The 24,440-nt window shown below is 38.9% G+C and overlaps 1 protein-coding gene across 2 annotated transcripts in view; it reads right to left on the bottom strand.

Moving 5' to 3' along the window:
- The window catches only part of mctp2a (multiple C2 domains, transmembrane 2a), an 85,753-nt gene that overhangs the window by 14,018 nt on the left and 47,295 nt on the right, over positions 1-24,440 (bottom strand). For both annotated transcript variants that reach the window (XM_055155756.1, XM_020934696.2), the window contains exons 18-19: positions 8,149-8,268; positions 5,391-5,432 (exon numbers count right to left, since the gene is read on the bottom strand). In XM_055155756.1, the coding sequence (XP_055011731.1) occupies positions 5,391-5,432; positions 8,149-8,268 (162 nt within the window). The remainder of the gene's footprint in view (positions 1-5,390; positions 5,433-8,148; positions 8,269-24,440) is intronic.

Consider the following 24,440-nt stretch of genomic DNA (forward strand, 5'->3'; position numbering starts at 1 on the left):
GAGAAAACGTGTGATGTAAAACCTTTGGTAAAACATAGAACAGCGTTTTCATGTGGCCATGTCTTCAACCGGGTGTGATCGCTATATAGCCTAAAATTGGAACGACATTTGTTTGATTTATTTATTGAATGAAATGTATGATTGGTGTGAAACAAAATCTGCCCAAACCTGTTGAAAGTAGCTCAAATATTATCTGCCCACCTAAGGATTTTCCTCCCCACCCAATCTGGCAACACTGGTCAGAACAGGTGTTTCAAACCGTATCTTAAGCAATTTTGTTTTTAACTTAAGCAGATGTTTATGTATGGATTAAAAGTAATAGATCTTGGATTAGAATTTTAAATGGCTGGATTGCTCTCTCTGCAGGAGGGATTGGATAGTGTGACGTAGTTAGTTCAAACCACTGCACTACTGGTGAACATGACAGGATTATGATTAAAGCCACAGTATGTAACTTTTGAGCCATAAAATGTTAAGACTAACATAAATGTGCACTACCAAGTTTGGACACAACAACTCATTGCATGTTTTTTTTTTTTTTTGTACATTTAATATTTCTACATTTTCTATACCTATGAAAGACATCAAATATATGAAGTAAGATATATGGAATTATTTAGTAAAGAAAAAAGTTAAATAACAAAATATTTTTTGACCAAACAAAGAATGACAAGTATGAGGAACTTATTTATTTTTACTACATAATTCCATATATCTTACTTCTTATATTTGATAACTTCTGTGTGTATAAAAAAATTGTTTAGAAAGTAGTCAAAGTAGTAACATACAAGAAAAAAAAAACATTGAGAAGGTATGTCCAAACTTTTGATTGATAATGTGTAATTTTAAATTTTTGTTGTTTTTATTGCACATGTTACTCTGAGTGGGCTTGCATATCCACAAACCTGACTCTTATTTTGGCTATCCTCCTCCGCTGCCATAATATGATAGAGACACACTCCCACTGGTTTGGGTTTGGACTGGTATGTGAACACTCTTACCACTAACCACTGCAAAGGTGCGAAAAGGTATTTAAAATAACCCAAATAAAGCCTGGTCTTTCAAAACTTTCTTCTTATATTCTTTCAAAAACATAAAACTCTCTTGTGAACTACGTGGACATGTCTCACCGCTCCCTGCGTGTCACGTACAATCCCACTTCTCAGAGTATCACTTGTTTCTGGTACTGACTCCTGAACTCCCCAAGTCCCTCGGCTCTGGTTCACCGCCCGGGCTCCTTTAGTGTGGTCCTGTCCAAAACAAGCTCCGCAGTCAAGGTCAGAGCGGGCCCCGAGATGACCCCCGTGGCCCCCACCCCGACCAACCGGCCCCCGCGACCAACCACCACGTCCAGCATCTCCCCCAAAACCCGCGCTCCTGCCTGGGGCTCCACTACAACCAAAACGGGACTCCTATTACCGTCCTTGTTTCTTTATGTTATGATTAAATATGGTCTGGATACCTCGCGGCGAAACAGGAAGTCACTTTGCCAAACACGTAATTTGTAATCTGTCTGCCCTCCCCGCACACCCGCCACCCTTCCCACACCAGCCCGCGGGATAGATTTGTCCAGGGGCCCCGCGTCTGTTCCGGATTACTGCCCGTGTAACACAGCCTTTCGTTTCTTCTTAGCGTCATACGTGCTAGCTCTTAGGGTTAGCATATTCGGTTTCTCATGGGGGAAAAAACGTACCGGCGAAGAAATGGTAACCTCCTTAGAGAGCGAACAGTGTTTTTATGTTCGTCGAAAAAGAAAAAAAGAAAGAAACGTGGAGCTTTGAAGTTGTTAAATTCAACACTGATCACTCTTTAACCTTAGATATTTGCGTTGATAGGAGGTGTAAAGCTAGCGTCTTGATGTAGCGGCAGAATAGCGCATTGGAGTGACAGAGAAACCATAACAAGCTTTTCAAACGGGCTTCGCTAAATGAGCTCTGACATCTTAAAACAAACATGGCCGACTGCTTAATTAGCGGATGAAAGCGGAGATCTCATTTGAGAAGAGTGTGAACGGGCCCGCGGAGGCTGAGCCAAGACCGCACCGAGGCGTTTCAAGGGGAAGTCCACTGTTGTGAGAAGTAGTTTGCCGTGGCTAATATCGCCTTTAGTGGTTAGCTGTCAGCGCATGCACGGTCTGGGAAAGCGGACACGAGCTGTGATAGGAAGACGTGCTAACTGCCGCGAATTAGCTAAGTAAACTCGTGGAATGGTGGAATATAATGGGATTCTGAATGTGAGGACAGTCGAAAGTACATACGTGCATTGTCAGTCAGCAGATTTGGACACATTGGTATGAGCATGTTGAAGATGGAACGAGAATGGATGGTGATTATAGTAGGCTGATCAGACATTCCTGTTTACCCAGGACAGTCCCAGTTTTGACCCGTGACCCCTGTCCCAGCAGATTTATCCAAAACCAGTGATTTGCCCCAGTTTTATACAAGAAATGTTTCAAGTGTCCCTATTTTGGACCAGTTTTATCCCTGCTAACAGTAAAGAGAGGCAATCATTGTCATTTGTTTAGGTAAAATACAGAAAAGCTGCTCCAAAATAACCAAAACGCAAAGAAAATCTGACTATACTGAATCACATGTTTGTCTTGAATGGGCGAGTGCAACCATTTTCCTTAATTATGCACTCAATTCACAATTTTATTATTACCAATCAACCCAAATCAACTGAGTCCCAGTTTTTGATTTTGAAATTCTGGTCACTTTTTTGCTAAAATATAAACTAAATTCTGTCATGTCTTTGCCATTTTGGTTGTGTTTACTGCACTGAAAAAACATGAAGCCCTACTCTGATCAGGTCATTGTATCTTTAATGTCAAAGTATCCATGGTGGTGATTTATTTGAAACCATTAATCATGTATTTAGAATTAACATAGGGATAGTGCTAAGAGTATCTTGCCCAAGGACACAACAAAATTTATCTATGATGGTAGAAAAATGAAACCAAAATCATGCATTCAGGTCTGGTATTACATGTATCTAGCAAACATGATTTCTTACCTCATTCTTAGCTTCTTTTCCTCCAAGTCAACTGTAATTTACATAGACACCTCTATAAAACTACAAAACCCACATTACACTATTTTCTGATATGATATAATATAAACCCTGAGTATTTAGGGCTCACCACTCAAACAGAAAAAACACCACCTTGTGATGTCATGTGGTAACACAGGAAGCGCTCCACTGTATTTTTTTTTAAACTACATACACCTTCACTAGGATCATTTGAATTATTTCAGTCCTAGAATTTCCAATCTCTACTGAACCTAAGAAAACTACTACTAAAATGACTTCACAAGGTGGTATTTTGAGCTTTGGAGATGTAAAACAGACAAATAATAATGTTTTACTTAAACATGTGTGACTGAAACGACACAAGTCCTAGTATGTTTTTTAAGGTAACAACATTCTAACATTGCTAAAATAGTAAATTTTACTTAATATAGGACCTAAATAAATCTAAATATCACTTTCTGTGGATCTGTAATGAGGGTTGAAGTATTCCTTTTATTCCCTAAATATACAAATGATTTAAGTTCTAAAGGTGAAATCTCAAAGCTCGGCATCCAAAACTTTTTAAACTAGCACAAAGCAGCACCATATGAGCTCTTTACAGCCCATATTATAGGATGCATTTATGAGCTCTGGTGTTTGTTTAGCCCTATTACTCCCACAGATCCCGTAGCTGTGCAGACTGCTGAATTAGCCTGTCCTTTCCGACTGGATTTGGTGGTGGACGCCTCTTTATTTTTATTTTATTTTGTCGAGGAGAGTCTTTGCGTAGCCCCGGGTCACGCAGGCAGAATATATTGAGCGCATTATGGATATGAATCTGGGCTAGACTCTCCGCGCAGGGGTCATCGCTGCAAGGCTCCAGGCTGGTTTTGCAATATCCCTCCTCTCCTTCCCACTGACTCCTAAACGCAGCTATAGCGCGCTAGCAGTAAGCATGAGCGTAATTGAATCTTATGTGCTGAGGGGGTAGTATAATTTTCCGGCTACTTAAAGATTTCCTGTTGCTTTGTTTTGGATAACACACTAGAGATGTATTAATAAACATTTCGGATTTGTTTGTGAGTGGAAAAGGGTTAGCTAACCTTGGGGGCAGAGTGGAGTTAGCGTAGCGTGCTAGCTGCGCCTCATTTGTGCCACGGAGAGAAGCACTAGTGGAAAAGTGAGTAGAAAGTTTCGTAAATTGTATCTGACATTGTTTTTGTGAAAAATTTACTTGGGGTAGTGAGTAGTTATCTGGTGTGACCTCTTTGAGGCTGTGGAGAAGATAGTGGTGATAAGTAAGTGAATACTCCCCACTATTCAACCACAGACTGTCGTTCTATAGTAAACAATGTCTCTTATAAGGAGATATTCCAACTTTGTACAAAGGGCTTTACTAAAATGCCACTGAAAAACTGTTAAAACTGTAAAATTGTATTTGAATTGTATGTAGCCTGTGCTTTCTGTTTTAAGATGTTAATACAATCACAAATGAACCTGGACTGCCAGTGCCCTAACATAGAGGACACTAGGTGTCAGTTCATAGGCCGATTTGCCAGTTCTACAGGACATGTTTAAAATGTGAACTTTGAACTGGATCCCATTTTTAAAACATAATGAGGTCATATGGGAATGTGATGTGGTATAGATACTAATATCAACATTTTTTTACACCTGTGGGCTCCAAATTTTATTATTTTTACAATATCAGAATGCGATTTAAATATCAGAATGTGATTTCATTTCAGAATGTGATGTCATACTTAAATGTGATTTCATATGAGAATGTGATTTTACACCAGAACTTGATGTCATATCAGAGTGTGATTTCATATCAGAATGTGTCAGAACCTCCAGAATTCCCCCTCTGAGCTGCAGAGGCTGCACTAGCACTGATTCATGTTTGTCTGCAGGTGCTGGGGTTTAAGAAGTAACCATTCTGATCAGATCGAGGCATTTTAAGACTCACTCACACACCACATCCATAGGAATTTCAAATAATGCTTTTGTGCATATTATTGTTGTGCCCTCATGCAAGACATTTCACTCATTTGAAAACGGTGCATGAAATGCACTATAATAGACTGATGCATTACCATTATTGTGAGCCCTGAGAAAACGGTGTGATGTGTTTTGTGCCACTACAGTGCTAGGACTGCTAGAAGATGCTATTTCTCCTGTTATCACAATGAGGTCAGACACATCTAATGCATATGCAGCCACACAAAACACATTTTTACAGTTACCTTGAAACTTTTAAACTGCGGCCCGCTGCTATTATGTGACACCACAGTGAATGGAAAACACCTATTTGTTTTCATTGTGCTCTGAGTGTAGAGGCATTACCCTCACAGTGCCACAGAAAGAGACGATTCAAATACCTTCTCGTCGTCTTCGTCCTCCTCCGCCATGCCGATGTTCACCTGGAGAAAAGACGAGAGCAGAGGGTGAGACCGGAGCGCCGGGACGTGGGCACTGGACCATTTTTAACCAACACCTCCGTAATGAAATTTCCTTTGAGTACATTCACCCCTATTGGGAGGAGGCCTGTTTCCATGGCGACCGCATCAAAGGCCTGACCCCACACAAAAGCGCTGGGTGACACTGGGCCCTCTGCACCCGAGCTCTGTCACACCAAAGCAATCTCATTTCGGAACAACATACGCACCGAGGAAACTGCAAAGAGCGGAGAGAGGGAGGGGACACAACGCGTTTCATTCGGATGTTGTTGCCTTAGATCACTTCGTATCAAGTCATCCCTGACCCGAGCGCAGGGCGGTTGTGGCGGGAGTGGCGGGCAGGGCTGGCGGGTCAGGCGCGGGGCGGGCGGGTGATGGGCGGGTGATGTGCTGGAGATGAGGGTATGCCGTGGGTTTAACATTACCCAGGGACAGAGGCACAATGCAGGGCCATGGGGCAAGCAGGAAGCACTGTGAAAATGACTGCAAATATTTGAATGGCTGGAATTTGGAATGTTAAAATGGATTTGAGAAATTATGGATTTTATGATTTTTTTTGTTCTTTCTATTCCTCAATTAAAGATCCTATATTACGCAAAATTAACTCTTCTGAGCATTAAGACATGTTTTAATTTTGTTACCTCATCAAAAACATACCTGGAGTTGTGTTTTGTTTCATTCCCATATGTCTGAGTAATCCTGCATTATTACTTTGTCTACACCTCCTATGCTCAAAATGCTTTGTCTCACCCTGTGATGTCATGAAGTGGTAGTTTTCAAGATAACAGTTATCTTTTACCTTTTGTTTAGTAGAAATGGGCAATTCCAAGGCTGAAATTATCCAAATGATTCTATTTCTGTGAAAAAAGGTGTTTTCCTGTTTGGAGTTATAAAAACACACTTTCAGCTACTTTCAGTGGAAAATTATTTGGAATTTGGCATGTTCAAATAAAATATAAGTGTCATTCCAAACATATTTGCTCTTTTTGTTCAGATGTGTGGAGAGGCAACTTCCTCGCAGTCAGAATGCCCATTTTTCTAGGTATTTTTGAGCTATAAAACCATCTGTAATTAAATAAATGTAAGGTAGACCTGTTTAATGTCATATTGTGGAACATTCCAGGCAGAGCAATGACATATCCAAAGATCCATTGTCTGGGGAACAAGTGATAATAATAGCGTGAATTCTTGTACTTCATGCACTCCAAATTCTCTAAGTATTACTACCCTGATGCAGTACTGAATCACACAGCCCAACAAGCGTGTGCATATTGTCTTCTGTGTGAATTGGCCCTGTAATTACCCTGACCTTAACAGAGATGAGAAAAGCGTATTTTGACACATTGGGAGCAAATTTTTTCAATTGCAGCCCACCGCCTCAATTTTAAACTAAGACCATCTATTTAATTTCACACAAAATCTAATACCACCAGTGGAATTGTATAACTAATAAGGTCTTGATTTGACACTTCAACATGTTCCGTCTTTATGTTGTAAATTGGGGGAGGAGATGCTCACATATATGCGCTGTTTTCGACCGGAGCTAGTTCCTGATGTTTTAATGGGCCTCTGGAGACTGGAGAAAGCAGTCTAATCACCGTGGTTACATGAGCAGGGAGGATATACTGTATGCATGGGGCGGATACGTGCACGAGGATCAATCGCGCTGTGTTCTCTAAGTGTTCTCAATGACGCCCGCTCTGTTGTGTGGTGCGATGTATGTACGCTTCTGTGGGATTGCATAACACAAGGTGATATAAGATTGTGCTGTTGTCTGCCAAGATACTGTATGACACTATGAGTTTGGAATCTATGTGAAGTTTTGAGGGGTTGAGGTTTGACATTAATGGGTAAAAGGGGTTGGTGGAGTAGATTGGCAGCCTCGCAGACTGCAGATCATAATTAAAAGGCCCATATTACACTTATTTTTATCTGTTATAATGTTGAATTCTCATCAAAAACATACAAGGAGTTGTGTTATGTTTGTATGTATGTCTTTTCTCAAATACAAAACACTCTGTTCAACCTTGTGATGTCATGTCTTGTCATGTCATAATACAGGAAGTGCTCCACTGTTTTTAAACTCCATATACCTTCACTAGAATCATTTGGATCATTTTAGCCCTGGAATTGCCTTTCTTTACTGAGCTAAAGATAAAATATATGTTAACTTGGAAACTACCACTACATGACATCACAAGGTGGAAAAGAGCATTTTGAGGTTTGCAGATGTAGACAGACTAATAATGTGTAAATGAAACAAAATATAACTTCATGTATGTTTTGATGAGGTAACAACATTATAACATGGCTTAAAGCTCACAAAAAACATTTTGTGTAATAAAGGACCTTTAAATTATGAGTGCTAATAGTTGTAATTAGGACTAATTTATAACAGATACAGAACCGTGTGAGGTGCCGTTCCATGCACTCTTATTCAGGGCAGAAAAAAAACTAACAAACCACAAAATAATATTTGCACTGACTGATACAATCAGTACTGGAACTGAAAAATTCTATTAGTAGATCTTCCAAGATTAGAAAACGATTTACAACCGATGAAAATATCAGGAAGTAAATAAACGCCATGGACAAGTAAAAGAAGCCATATCCAAATGAACATATTTAGCTGATAGTGTGTAGTGCATCTGTAAATTGCTGGGTTGACTTGTTGACTTACCAGGTCCTGGTGGGAGGTGAGTTTCCCGGCGCTCAGCTGAAAGTAGTTCCACCCGATGAGGACGAAGAGGAAGAGGGGCAGCATGAAGAGCTCCCAGTGCCACACGGTCACCAGGAAGATCTGCGGAGGACATCACTATGGTCAAGAACATGCTGAAGATGTGAGGAGGACACTATAACAGTCAAACACATAGACATGATGGTAGGCAAACAAAGAGTACTAAAGATCTGAGGAGGATATGGAGACCACACATGAGGGTCACTAAAGGCTGCCTCTATATCAAAACCTCTCCAAGGTTTTGTTTTTGTAATTTAAAAAAGAAGTACAGTAATCTCTACACACTGTCCTGCTTGCAACGCCAGTGTCTGATTAATGGATACTTTGCAGTGACATCATGTTGGGGGTATTTTACATGTATCTGTAATGGTGGTAGTGAAACACAAAACAGTTTAAATAACATATTTTCAGGAGCCTGTGATAAATACAAGGGTTCATGGTTCTGTTTAAGAGTTTGATTGATTGGATTGAACATTGCTAACTAAACTTAAAAATTAGTGAAAAATATGACAGCAAGATTAATTGATTAGCAAAATAATAGTAATTGTAGTTATCCTAGTCTGGTGACATAAGGTCGGGGGCTGTCTGGTTAGAAAAGCTGAACAATATGCTGGTGTTAAGTGTTCAACCCTAAAGATTAAAGCCACCCCCAGCTCTGCGGTCATTGTACCATCGCCAGACCTCTCCCACAGGACATGTGCTGTCTACACCTTTCATAACAGACTTTCAAGTGCAACATACTGCTACAGATAATTTAAAACAAGACAAGATAAGGTTTAAACTAGATTATTGAAGGCCACTGTAACAAGAAATATAATCCATAAACGCATTTTAACGTGAGCTGAAATGAATGGCAAAATCAAAATATATTTTCTCATTATTCAAACCAATTTGAATGTACCAAACATACCTAAGTGAGCCTAATATAATAATGTGTCATTAGTTGAGGTTGAAAGTGTGATTTTTGTGATAGACCTTTATATCAACAACACTGCAGTTTTAATAAATATTGAAGTGCCGTATATTAAAATGGGCTTCCAACTTTGTATAACATTCAGCATATTTCTTTCGGTTTCACAAAGAACTCTTGGATTGGATGTCTGATGCCCTCTGCTGGCAACAGTAGGAATGACTCAAGTTTAAAAGACAAAAAGAAGCACTGCTAATTTTGGCTGTGTGTATGTTCGTACATTTGGAAACTTCTGTAACCTAAATCTATGTGAGTAAGTATACAAAGTATACAATTTACAGATTTTACCCACAGCCTGTCAAAGCAATCACTCCTATCATGTAATAAATTAATGGCCGTTGTCTATTCATGGAGCCAAAACAAACATGATGTCGCCAACAGACTTAATTTGTTTGTGAAAAACATGCAGAGGGAAGCGTTCTGTGTATTTGTGGACATGAAAGATTTCTGCACTTTTCTCTCAACTGGATTTAACTCAAATTGTGACACTTCCACCAATCAGTTTGGATTATTAATTTGAAGGTCTCGATAGGTCCTGGTCACTTTCAGGTAGAGCCATCCCAGACTGGTAAGGTGTAGAACTCAATTCACAAATCAACACAAAGCAATCTGGCAAGAGCTTAATAGCAATTCCAAATAGTAATAGCAATCTCCAATTCAAAACAAAAATAATTTCTTTTAAATAGTCAACATCCTCAAAATGGAACCATATGACAGGAAGCTGAGAGCCATGAATTTCTGCTTGCTAAACTGCACTGACAATGTTGTACTTTAGTTTTGAAGCTCAAAGCGTCCCCCATTTCCACGGTTATTATGCAACCAACACACTTTTCAATAGAGACTTCCAGGTAGTCTAGTGACATAAGGTAGCGTGCCATGGGGGCTGTCTGGTTAGAAAATCTGAACAATATGTTGGTGTTAAGTGTTCAAACCTAAAGCTCAGAGCCATCCCCAGCTGTGTGGTCATTGTACCATCACCTACATGTGCACAGGTCTGCGGCTTTCCCACAGCTCATGGGCTCACATACTGTCTAGGAAGTGTCTGCTCCTGTCTGAGTTCGCTTAACCCGGGGATGCTCTGAACAATATGCTGGTGTTAAGTTGTGGGACAGGACGTGTGGGAGGCCTGCAGGCTTTAGGCAGGTCTGTAAACAACAGACCGCTCCTGTCACAGCGGCACACAGCACCCACCCAGAATGACTCCCCAGGGTGCTACCTACTGCCACGCTGCGCCAGGTTCACGCAGCCACAAGAGAGCCGTGAACCGTGAGTAATGCAGACGCTACCGAGACCTGACCGCCCCAGGGCCTTGTCCACTGTGGTTGAAGCAGGTTATGTATACACAGGGATGTACAGTTTCACTAGGGACTGACTCAAAGTGTGTTTTGTCTGATCTCTGATTGTTTGACTGTTAAATAAAGGAATTTATGTCTGAATTTGTTAGAATCATGTTTCAGAATGATGAACATTTCCATTGCAATAGTGATTAACAATTTAACACACAATATAATATCTTTTGAATGTGAAAAAAGAAAAATGTTGCATATCACAGGAAGCTGTTCATATTTGCAAAGAATGTAGCTGTATAGTAGTAGTTATGAAAATGTATTTGTAAAATGTTACATAGGCTACGTTTATATGATGACAGCCTAAACAGAAGACGCAAAAGTGGCATCACATTTTCACTTTTTATTCCGTGTTTAGACGATCGTTTTCGGGAGGAAATCTGCATGCATACAGTGATACAAAAGTGTGTGGAATTCAATTGGATATGCATGTTAGGCGGCTAGGTGGTGAGGCTAGGTGGTGATGTATATGACATAAATGCGTATGTGATGTGAGCAGATCTGACCAGAGTTTTGTGGGCAGTGTAGACGGAAACGCTACTGCGGAGCATATTAAACTTTTCCACTCAGCAGGGTCGTTTCAGGTTTTTGCATTTTTAAGCCCAAAAAACGCTGTAACCGTCTAAATGAAAGACGCTTCCGATAAAATATTTTGTGGTTTTTACTCGCAAGCGTTCTCATGTAAACAGGCCCATATATTTTAGATCTTTCTTTTATAATGAACCTGAAAACAACATTAACACATTCAATACACACAAATAAGCTGTATTCACACTTTGGAAATCTCTTAAATTATCAATTGTCATAATTATGTCAGATGTAGAGGAGGGGTCTATATAACTATAGGAGATTCACTGTTTAACCTTATCATTAGTTTCGAATTCGCTCCACAGATTTGTCGTATTAGTCTTTTAGCTTAAAGTCCTTTCAAATGACAACAGTCACATCTTTGGGCTTGAATAATGACACCATTTCCTGAATTACTGTGACAAAATCATTTCACTTTTGTTTATTTATAGTGACAGAGAAGACAGTGAACTCTACGCCAGTTTTTGTTTCATGTGGATAGGCTGAGTAATTACAGAAATATTAACGCTAAACCAGGTCAACAAATCTGCAATTTGACAGTTAAACAACAAATTTCACCATAGATTTTTGACCCATCCGCCAGCTCATTTGTTAAACTATAGCAACGAAAGAATGATGTAAGTGTAATCATAATCACTAAATTTGTCAGAAAAAAACAAAACAAAGCAAGACAAAGAATTGCAATGCTTACTAATCAGTCAATGTATATTTTATATTGGAGAATTGACTCAAACTTCTCCCATACTCCTACGTGAGAAAACAGTACAACACTACACTACACCATAACTCAAGTTGACCAGTAAGAAACACCACCACCAACATGGAACTCATTTGAATGAGCCAGGAGAGCCATGCGCTGCTGTCCGTGTATATGTGAATGTATAAATATAATATAAACAATGAATATGCATGACTCTTCTTTCTCCCTCTCCTCCTTCACTGCTAAGAACAACCTACGTCACGAGCTGTCACCCTTTTCCCCCCGGGACCACTCTGCTGCCTCCTCTCCCTTCACCCCGGAGGTTTAGACAGGTAGCTTGTCATCTCCCCACCATCCTCCATCCGGAAGAGGGGGAAGAAAGACCAGCCGAAGACGAAGGTACTGCCTGGAAACTGACATCGACGCAGCAGGAGAGTTGAACCTTCTCACCCCTTCCCCGATCGCTTCCACATTAACCACTAAACTCTAATTGCTTGGTCCGTGTCTCCCCCCGCGCAAGACAACACGGGGGAGGCCATTCTTCTCCTTGCGGGGCACCCGGCGGAGGAGAGGATCTGTCATAGGTGTTCATAATCGGCCGCTAATGCAAATCTTCGCCTGTTCTGGCTCAGTGGACGAGATAAAAGCGCGGGGAGAGCAGGCAGGAGGCTGGAGTGAAGGGATGCAACGGAGAAGAGGTAAAAAGTGAGAGTCTAAATGAGGCTATAAACCAGAACTGTCACGAGATGTCCGCCGCGGCCCTCCCGAATGCCGTGTGGGAGCAGTTTGAACACTATTACGATGTCAGGGAGATATGTTGGAGTAATGGTGGCAGGTTGGTTGGCACTCTCACAGCAATGAGGTTCAAGGTTTGATTTCGGGTTATGTAAGCGTTCTGGTTTTGCGTGTTCTACCTGTGTCAGGGAAGATTTTTCAAGGTGATCTGCTATTCTTCATCAAAATACAACATGCATTAGTCAACCTTTTGCTATAGGGTGGTAGCCTGATTCATCAGCCGGTTTCACATTATGGAAACCGTCTGACCTCGCAGCATTAGAATTCATTCGCTCGATGGTAGGCGGGTACTTTTTTTAAATTTAACCTATGCTGCTATTTAGTCGTGACGTATGTAATGCACCACTAATGGGGCTAATTGGTATATTAAGCTTTTCCCAAATCCCATAGGAAGAAGGGCAATAACGTTTTTCCCCTTGATAAAATTCACCAAACATTCTCTTTAATCCGGCTTTAAATCCTCGATCTCGGGAATCGTTGCCAACACAGAATGTATAGTTCTTCACTGATTGGTTGGTGCCCGGACTTGCACTTCCGGAATTCTTGCAAACCGTCAAGTGTATTCTGATTCTTGACCTAGTCCCTGGAGAGAAATTAAATTAGGCAGAGGCACTAGGTGGCGCCAACCTGGCTAATAGGTTGGGTATTTCTCACCAAAATCTGGGTTTGAGTTGTGGGAAAGTTGAGGTTTCAGGCAAATGCAGAAGAAAAAATGTTGATACTTTTTAGTAAGAATATTAATTAGATAAAATTAGTACTTTATACTTCCTAAATGGAATTAAACTTTTTCAGAAGTAGACCTAACTGTAGAATTTTGCTGATCCGCCCAAATAGAGAACATGCAAACTTCAGAAGACCTTCTTGAAAAACCAACAGCAGAGGGGACAGTGGCTCAATGGACAGAGCTTTTGCCCACCAGCTCAAAGTTTAGTGGTTCCATCTAATATTGTGTAACGGTCAAACTGTTAGCACGTATAATAGTAGGACTGTTAGCGTGTATAACGATTGTTAGCATGTGTAATGACAGGACTTTTAGCATGTGTAACAAGAGAATTGCTCCCATGTATTTTAGTAGTAACGGTAGGATTGTTAACACCGGCCACTGCGGTTAAGCTTTTTCAAAAGTAACCAGCCCTTTACAGATACATGTTTATCAGAGGGAAAGACCGTTAGCATATGTGTCGCTAATGCCAGAGCCTCCCCTGACAAACACCATTTAGCTGAAAAATGCCTGTATGATTATGCACGGGGGCCGAGGGGGAGGGAGAATGAGTAAAACTATTAGCACACGTCGTCGGGGCCCATGATGGAGATGTACTCTTCGGAGCACCTGTAAGCACTCGGCGAAGAGGGCGACCCCGGGCACCGCGTTTGTGCCAGCGGGGTTAAGAACGCCGCTGACAGCTTTGTTTTACGACGCCATTAATATGATTCGGCTAAATGCATCCTCCGAGCGCTCCCCTGGCCACCGCCGTCCCACACCTAATAATAAAGCACTCAGCGATTAGAAAGTGTGAATAAAACAAGTTAAAGCTGAGCAAGCAAAGGCACTCCCACCCACAGTCTCCCAGGAGGGCTCCAGACAAAGGGACCGGGGGACAGCCGCCGCGAGGATTCTCAGGGAAATTGATTAAAGAAAAAGAGCAGAACGTCTTAAGTGGTAAGAAACAAGATGGCGGTCCGAGTAGTGATGACTTCGTGGTGGGTAGAGGAAGCCAAAAGGCCTTATAAAATGACGTGGGTTCAAAGCTGACCTTGGCAAGTCTATTGGTCATTTTTAGATTTTAGATGGAGGGCAAGAGATTTCCCCACTGATGAGAATGTAGTTTGCCATGAAATATCCAAACGGTAAACTCAAAAATGTTGAACTTGATCATTTCAATTAGTAATAGTGACATGACCCCATAACTTAAATTTGCATTTTAACAATATTAAAACTGTCTAACATGTAAAATGTCTGCGTCAGATTTCTGATAATATTCAACAAATAAAGAAATCAAAACAAAAAATTATGGACCAAGTGCCAGAGTTACTCCGGTGAAAATTTGTATGTATTTGGTGTCATACTTAGTGCAGGGTGTACTATGGAAAAAGTATCAAATTATGTAACATCTCATGGATACAACTACATAAAAACAATAAATACACAAACAACTGAAGTGTCAAAGGACAATATTGTGCATTATTTTAAACTGGCCTTTAAATTATGCCCAGATAAAAAATTTTAAAAAAGCCCAGACATAATGTAAGCATACAGGAGTAAAGAACACAATTTAACAGAAAGAAATACTTAAAACAAGTCTGTCAATGATTTATGAATCCAAAATTGTGCAGTGTTTTAACCTGTGATGCAACAATCCCGAGAAATTTCAAACTGAGTATTTTGTGAAGCTCAGACCCCAGGAATTTTATGAAGGATTACTGAAAACAACATGAACAAAGCAGTTCCAGGTATGTTTTTGTAAAGGAGACTATATTCTAAGATGAGTAAAAACTCAAAGTTTACATAATATTATACTTTAATGACTAGCAGTACATAGTATATTTTGCATTTTGTAACAGCTTTAGTATGCATGTATTTGGATCACATTTTGTTCTGACAGAATTTGAGTGTGTGAGTTCTCAGTAGCAGTGGAAGCCTCTAAATTCAGAGCTATGAGACCTGTTGTGTATTTTTCTTCGTACGAGTTCCTGTCTGGGGCAGGTAGACAGGTGCAGTGTGTGGGCTGGAGGTGGATTTCACCTGCTTGGCTCACACTGACGAAGAGGAGAGGAAAGAAGGAGAGGAGAAATATGGAAAGAGGATAGGGAGAGAGGTGATGCCCTCATCAAAAACGTTTTAGATGTCATCCATGCATGTCTGAGTAATCTAGCGATCTCTCCCGGACACTATTCAAATCCTTCTTACAGTTAGCACAAGCCTACGTAACTCATTCACTACAACTTCACAAACCTGATGTGATATGCGGTAGTTTCATTAGTGAGATGCACATTGATTATGTTTTAATAGCGCTCTGTAGGGAAGTAACTTAGCAAGGAGAGCAAAGAAAGGATGATTTCAGAGCGTCAAAAATGAAAATGAACCTTATTAAACATATTAATACATTTTTCAACATGAAGGCAAAAAACAAAAACAAATGACCAAATTAAATTAAAACTTAATTACAGGTCACTTTTGAGCAATGAAGCACACATTTCTCATCTTATGTTTTTGTTTTTGTTTAGTTAGTTTGTTTTTAATAAAGAAATAAAATAAAATAAATAAAAGTATTTTAAGAAATTACTAAAAGTGGGCAGATTTTGAGTTGTTAAAAGGTAAACAGTAACTAAGATTTCACTTTTTAATTTGGCTAATTAACTTTAAAAGGTCAAAAGTCTTTCTAAATATCATATCTCAATTAGTCATTCTAAGCACATGAAATCAGAAGAGTAGTCTAACACATTTTAATGATCTAAATGAAGTGAGGAAACTTTTCAATTATTTCTGTAAATTCTTCGGGAGGAGCCCAGCGTGCGAGCATGTGTACGACGGCGTTAGCATTAGCCTCACGGGGCGTTTGCTAGCTCTTGCCCCTGTTTGACAAGCGCCCGGGTTAGCATAACGCGTCACCACCGGGCTAGCATGAGCACCACCCCCTGACCCCACAGCCCCGCGCCGGCCGCTACTGTTTAAACCGTGTCGGGAGCGTTAACACTGAGCGACCTGCGGGGCGACAGATCTGCCATGTGAACCTGTTCTCCGGTGGGCCCCGAGGAGCCGGATGGTGGCTGTGTGGAGGGTGAGGGGAGGCGGCGGTGGTGGTGGTGGGGGGCAGGAGCGCTGTAGCTGTCAGAAGAGCTAGCATGAACATAAACGCGCCGGAGATGAGAGCTAGCAGCAGCGGTCGCCTGGGGAACGGTGTCCTCCATGACCAGTGTAGTGATCAGGGAGGACATTGCGGAACATTACTCTGTACTGTGTGGTGTATATATAGGGTGGGGAGGATACACTGAGAAGCAAGAATTATTTTTTTCTGTATTTATGCATTAAAAAGATGAAATTTAGGAACCACAGAATGAATAAAAATAACACAAATTTCACATTATAGCAAGAACTGATATATGTTGTTATAGGGATGTAACAATAACCAAAATCTTGTGATACTGTATCGTCAAAAGTCTCACAGTAATATCGTGGCCTGTCACAATATTTCAAATTATAATATATGATATGTTTTTTTACGTGAATTCTTGGGATTATGGCAGAAATAATTCACACCGAAATCTTGTCAAGGTATTTTTAAAAGCAAAAAAGCGTCCTATCTACAATTATATGAGCCTCTCCAAAATATCGCAATAAATATCGTACCGTGAGATGCATATCGTGATAATATCGTACCGTGAGATTTGGATATCGTTACATCCCCAGTATTTAACCTTGTGGTGGTGGAAAGTCAAAAATATGCTTCCATGGAAATAGAACAAGACAGATAAGAGTCACGTTTGTGGAGATGCAAGCCTGCTCATAGTAAGGATGTTTTTCTCTGTTTTTCAGTGCAATAAAAACTTCCATGACGAAAAAACATGATTTGTTTTAGTTTACTTTTTGGCAAAAATATACATACCGTGCTTCAATAAAACACATAACTTATAATAAATGCATTTGTTTGTTTAAAAATAGTGCTACAGCTCATCATAGAATATCATGTGAAATACGTGGCTTACCAGCGTATCGTCATAATGTAATATTGTGAGCCATGTGCTGTAGTGAATTATGAGGGATCCTGTGAAATCCCAGCCCAAAAATTTGCGTTTAGTGTTTTATAATTTTTGTATATTCTGAGTATAGTATATCATTCCCCAACGGTGCTTGAGTTGCTTATTAGAAGATGCTGTGCATTTCGAGCCCTGAAATAATCTTGTGAAGGTGTGTGGACTTTATAAATATGGAGGATGCATAACACAGAAGTTCACATATTGTGCTTGAGTTTACTATATTGGTGTAATCTATTACATTCATGGATTATTAAATTAGAATCTGCACATTTTAAATCGCAAAATGGATCTAAAGTTAGTAACAAGTAAAAATGGATCTAAAGTAAGTAACAAGTCTGCGTTAGAAAACTGTGGTGCCCAGTGGGAGCTGACATCACAGTAAACGTGAACATTTTACCTAAACTACGTGTGTCATTGATTAAGAAAATAAGATTGGAGTACAGAGTTAGTACAGAGCAGTGGGCGTGTGGGGGTGATGGTGAAAATAGGGGTTGATCAGCAATATGGTGTTTTGAAAATAAGTGATTAAAGATTGCTCAAACATGCACAAATCACTCCACATACTTAGAGAAGGTAAATGAGAAGGGGAAACAGCTAAAACATGGTTAAATGCTCTGAAAAGACTGAAAATCAATTTTGCATAATAGGTCTGCTTTAAACCCTCTACCATATATACAAAAACATTAACAGTATCCTTTAATAATTACTACATTTGTTTGTGTTACCAATAATTATTTTCCCTTGCATGGTTATACCGGAAAAATGTGTTTATAGTTAGAATCCATATTTCAGAAAACCTTAATTGTGGCTCAAACAAAAACAAAACATAACTATGAATAATATGAAGTAAACAGTGATAAAGAATGATGCATAAACTGTATAGAATTTAAATCCCACCCCGACATATGAGGCAAAAATATTATACATTTTATTTGGCTAACCCCAGCGTTGACAAACTACCATCCCACTGTTTCCATGCCAGCTAAAAAAAATTATATTCCTTTAATTTAGGATCCACTTACGAGCATTTGGAGCAAGTCTGAGTCTATATTTTAATAATTAATATCTGTAGAATACACAGTGGTCGGTGCGGGCGTCATTATTTTTATTTATTTATCATTTTTTTTCATTTCGAGACACATTCCCACCGCGCGGTATGAGAACAACGGCGACGAGAGGGTAAGTTCCCACGGGATTCGAACTACCCGCTACTTAAGAAGATTTTTTTTTTTTTCATATTGAGAATAAACAGAAAGGGAGAGCGGAGGAGTGGGCTCGGGTGTTTGGACATAGTGAACCGCAATGCAGCAAAATACACACAGGAAACCAACAAGATAAGGAGAACGAGGAATGCATAACTTGTCGATACTGAGTAGACCTGGTTTAGTTCTTGTTTAGTCTTGGTTTAGACCTGATTGTGTCCAAATTCTCTGACAAAGTCCTGTTTTACATCTGTTACTGGTATCCATGGTTTAGTCCTGGTTTTATCCTTCGTTTGTTGATCATGTTTTACTACAGGCCGGTATTCATTTTTGTGACATTGTTTTAATCCTAATTTCAAAATTAGATATAGTTAAACTTTTTATTAAAATATCTCAAATTGTATCTTCTCTATCTTGCAGTAATAACACAGAATCAATAAGCTTAATGACAGCGACTTCAACTCTTGTCACTGCACCTAATATGAAACTTAAAATATTAATCTGACAGCACAAATTTCTTTTCTTCCTTTTGCCCTTTTTATGTGTCTTGATTTGAAAACTGTTTTATTGTTATTGTGCATGATAGTTACAGAAAAGCAATGCACATATTGTTGACATGACGATTATGCTGCTGGTACTTGAACATTAATAGTGGACGTAAAAAGACATTTTCCACTCCAAAAAGTGTTAAACTGACTGGAATGTCGAGATGAATCATGAGATATTATAGTGTTCTTAAAGGAGTTAAAACACTGACTTGTGTTACTGTTACATAATACACTGTACACCTAATACCTGGAGGACTAAAGGGCAGAGTGAGGGGGGAGGAGGGGCGGGGTCTGGGGGTATACGGAGCAGTGTAATTGGTCTAACGGGTATCCACACTTCGGACTCCGCCCCTACTCTCTGGTGTTTGTGATCAGGAAAACCTGGCTGGAAATAGGGCAGTCATGTGTGATGTGATGTAGTACTTGAAAAAACTATAGGTGGATAACATATGCAAAATGATATTCTGTCAGTAAAGAAAATGTTATGTTAAAATGCAAATTTACCTAGTTTGCACTAAAATGGACAAAAAAAGACAATTTTACTTTTTTTGTGTGTGTGTTGAGTTCTGCATTAATAGACCCTTATTATTTTTTTCTGATCACAAACGTAGCAGGAGTTGTGTTTTGTTCCATTCACAAGTTTAACACACCCTGCATTTTTCTTCCACCTTGGGATGTTGTGTGGTAATACAGGAAGTGCTCCACTGTGTTTTTAAACTCCATACACCTTTACAAGAATCATTTGGATAATTTCAGTCCTGGAATTGCCAATTTTCACTGTTAACTCGAAAACTACAGCTTCATGACATCACAAGGTGGAACAGAGCATTTTAAGCTTTGAAGATGTAGACAGACACCTTGCTGGAAATAGGGCAGTCATGTGTGATATGATGTAGTACTTGAAAAAACTATAGATGAATAACAATAAAGGGTTCCTTAAACATGTGTGAATAAAACAAAACACAATTCCAGGATGTTTTTGAGGAAGTAACAGCATTATAATCTCTTAAAGCTCACAAGAGTTAATTTTGCGTAATATAGGAACTTTAAAATATCCATAACATTACCACTGTCACTACTGTAAAATGAGAGCAGCTTATATCTTCTATCATTTTCACAAACAATTATAACATCGACTATCATCCCAGTGGTCGCCGCCCCCTCCGCTCGCCCCGGCGCACTCTGCCCTCTGCTGCCGAGGAGGGAGAAGCACGCCATGTCTCATCTGCCAATCATTTGTCTGGGACTGCATCAAACTTTCATCAGAAAACCTCTCTATATCTTGTTGTGATGTGCGAACGCCGCTCCTCATTCCGCTGTCTGTCAGGTATGTGCAGCCTGACAGACAAAACCCAGGAAAAACGCTTCAAATACGCCCAAGACACTGCAAAAAAACAATATGTGGCATCTAACAAGACTTGGATTTAAAAGTTTTGACAACTTAAACGCACTGTACCTGATTTTTATTGTCTTAAAAAATAGAAAAAATAGAGCTAGTTCATTTTAAACAATTTGCACTTTGTCCAAAGTTATTCCTCACTTACTTTATGCATTCAGAGTATCTTAATTATTCAACGCAAAGAGTTTAGAAACGCTTTTCACAACTCTCAGAGGCCAGAGCAGACGAAAGCTAAGAATTACTAGCATGCTAACAGTGCACTTCCTGGTTATCGGACAGTAAAACGCTTAATAATTAGACAGCACACAGCGGACTCTTGGCATCTAAAGCTGCTTATACAAAATATCTATACTAGCGCAACACAAAAGTAAATGTATGATTAAATGAAATGAAATGGGTGCAGTTATTTATTTATTTAGATATTAGAAAATTGGGAAATAAATCTGCTAATTGTAATAAAATGTGCGTTTTATTTTATGTAATGGGCAAGGTTGTCAAAAAATTCAATAATAGGAACCTTTTGAGTGATTTCAGAATTATCTGCATCTTTGTCAAAATTGGCAAATGGGAATAATAAATATACAAACTTATTATTTTTTGTGTCAAAAATTGCTTTTATAGTGCCTATTGAATCAAGTCTTTTCTATAGTATTGAAATGAGTTTGAAAATTTAGCATTATGACAACACTGTAAATGGAATGGATCAAAATACTGAATAGAAATTATAGGTGTCCAATAAAATACACAAAATGAAGTCTCAGTTTTGTCTGTTTAAAAAAAAGCAACAACTAGCTAATTTTGTTAAAGTAAAGTTATATTTTTTATGTGAAATTTTACAGTTTTTGTTACTATCACCTACCTCTATTTCAGTAGCAATTTGCATATGTGATTGGTAGATTAGATATATTTTTTAAAAAGTAAAATTATCTAAATAATTCATGTTAAGACTACTCAATTTCTTCTAATTATCTGAATACACAGAAGTCATAATTTTTTACAGTGTATCTCGGCCTCTTCACCTGTCTGTCAGTTAAACCTTATGTTCAAATATTAATTCTACTTAAAAACTTCAAGTCCTCTACCACATTTTTTTTTCTCACCCCTTTCTTTTTTCCCTTTCATCCGGCACGTCTCAACTTCCAAAACAGACTCATCCCTCCATCTTTTTCCTCGTCTTTTGTTCCTTTGGTTTTGAAATGTTCCGATTCCGAGTTGTTCCCACGGATAGCGTTCTAGTGGGACGTGTAAAGCAATATCCCCGCCACTTTGGAGCCTCGTTTGAGCAATGCAATAGCGCCATCTACAGCCCGGTGGCGGAAATGCGGGCAGAGAACTCTGAGTGACCCCTCCACGTCGCTGTAGACGGATAGAACATTTTAAGGAGGAGATATGAGCTGTCGAAAGTGAAGGAGAGATGTTGTGAAAACTGCTTGCTCATTATGGTGGAGGAAACTTCAGAGGAGAAAGACAGGGAGGATTCTGGGATGTTTGTGATTGTTAAAAGTTTCGTATATTTGAAAATGGAGTGAAAAAGTAAGTTGTAAATTTGAAAGTAGAGACTGTATAGGAAGAGGTAATGAGACAATGCAATTAGATATGTTTTGGAACGTTTGCAATAGTGCCCATATTACGCTATTTTCTGATATGTGTGATAATGTCTGTTTCCTCATCTCAAACATAGCTACAGTTTTGATTACATTTACATATATTTAATTGTGCATATTTAGGCTTAATTATTCTTTCAAACAGAAAACATCATGTGTTAATACAGAAGGTGCTCCACTGTGTTCTTAAACTCCATACACCTTCACTAGAAACATTTGGAATTGCCAATTTCTGCAGAACTAATGGTAAACGCTTGCTGCTGTTAACCTGAACAACATTAAAACAGATTAAAGCTCACAAGAGTCCAATATTAAAGTGCAAAACTATTAGTAAAATCCTATAGGAATAATGCATTTTTTTCTTGCTTGACATGTTCACTTTTTACTCAAATTCACAGAGGACCAAAATTAAAAACTGGGACTAAGTCATGGGCCAAACTAAATATTTATTGAAAAAATTTCAACAACATCTGCATGTTTCCCCTTCATTCAAGATATGTAATGTTAAACCTTCTCTCATTAAAATAAATATTTAATAATAGATTTGATTAAAGATTGAATCTAGAATAAGTAAAATATAAAATAATAACAAAATTTATGAAAAAAATAATGTCTCTATAGCCTATCTGTAGCCGCCAGGCAGCTGTAATACATATCTGATAAGATCTCACGGGCCAAATATAATTATATCGTGGGCTAAATTTGGCCCCCAGGCCTGAGTTTGACATGTCTGTCTTACAGTACATAAAAAGCAACTGTACTTAAACTTATAGCCCCAAAAAAAATTTTTTTTTTTTCCTAGAATCCAGAATACACACTTCTTCAATACATTATGAAGATGTGAGTCTGGTCACTGGTTTAAAGACCTTGAGTTCAGATGGTGGATTAGCCAATCAGGGATCGCCATTAAAGCCCACAAGAATCAATTTAGCGTAACTGTAACTTTATTTCATATGTGAAAATGTGGTTAAAATGTGTGAAAATGTTATAAAAAAAAAAAAAAAGTTATAAAATAATAATAATTCACAAGTTTTATAGGTCTTACCATTTTTTTCACATCAAGGTGACAAAGCAATTTCAACTTTTACAGTTTTATTTAAAAAGTTGCACTGAATGTATAACTTTTCTGCTTGTCTATGGAAATGGTATTGCTTTACTTTAAACTTTGTGAGCCAACGCTGCCAGGCCAGTTAAGGGAGAGATCTGTGGAGTGGTGGGCATGAGTGCTTGAATGCTCGAGGATACACCGGCACATTCAAAGCAAAAACAACTGAGACATTTTGATGGATACAAGTACGTAGCAGACCCCTACTAGAAAAGTTTCATAGTGCACTTTTAAATGACTTGATTTGTTATTATGACATCTTCAAACATTTCACTAAACTGCATTCTGTTTGATGAATGATATAGGCCATTGTTTCCCAAAGACTGGGTCACAATCCTCAGGTGGGTCACAAGAGATTTTTTGGGGGTTGCCTTGTCATCATCTCCATGTAGCTGGTTCAATTGAATGTTGAAAAGAAAAGGAAATGGGCTACATTTAATGTCCAAATAGGCGACTTATGGATCCTTTTACTGCTGGTTCATTTTTCATTGTTTAAAATTTGAGTAGTAATTGTTCACAGAGACACAATCACTCAGTCAACAATAAAATATCCTCATTAATGTTCAATAATGGTCAAATCCACCTTTATTTTGTGATTTACAAATAATGTCTCTTGACTTGGGTCGTGAAGGTTTGTGACTTTTAAAATATGGGTCCACAGAAGAAAAGTTTGGGAAACACTGATATAGGCCCAGTCTTAAAGAGGTATTTACCTGTTAACACATAACATATTTAGATCACCATGTTTCTTTTTATTCTGTTGAAAATGCTATATCATGTTTTATAAGTTTATATCTTTTGTTTTTATCCCCTCCCTTTACTCCCTGCGCTAAGTCACTTCCCATTCAGAGCACCATCACAACACAATCAGCATGTATCCTCCTACTACTAATAAAGTACTGTACATCGCATCAGGTTTGTCAAGTTTCTGTGCACAGTTTTGTATCATGTTTTTATTTTTATGCAGCCTTGTGGGCAGAGCATTGCACAAAATCTTACAGCTAAGTTTGTGCATTTGATTTTGAGTAGGGCCTGGGAGAGATCGCTAAAATGCTCAAACATGCATAGATGATTTTTAAAACCTCTTCAGGCATGTTTTTGAAGAGAGAACAACATTATTAAAAAATCAATTTTGTATAATACCCCCTCTTTAAAATCCATTGTCCAGAAAATCAAGCATTCTTTTCCAGCCTTTCATAGCATTGCTGTTTTTTATTAAATTT

Source organism: Boleophthalmus pectinirostris, unplaced genomic scaffold (genome assembly GCF_026225935.1).
Source record: "Boleophthalmus pectinirostris isolate CB_2022bp ecotype Guang Dong unplaced genomic scaffold, ASM2622593v1 HiC_scaffold_2, whole genome shotgun sequence".
Taxonomy (NCBI): domain Eukaryota; kingdom Metazoa; phylum Chordata; class Actinopteri; order Gobiiformes; family Gobiidae; genus Boleophthalmus; species Boleophthalmus pectinirostris.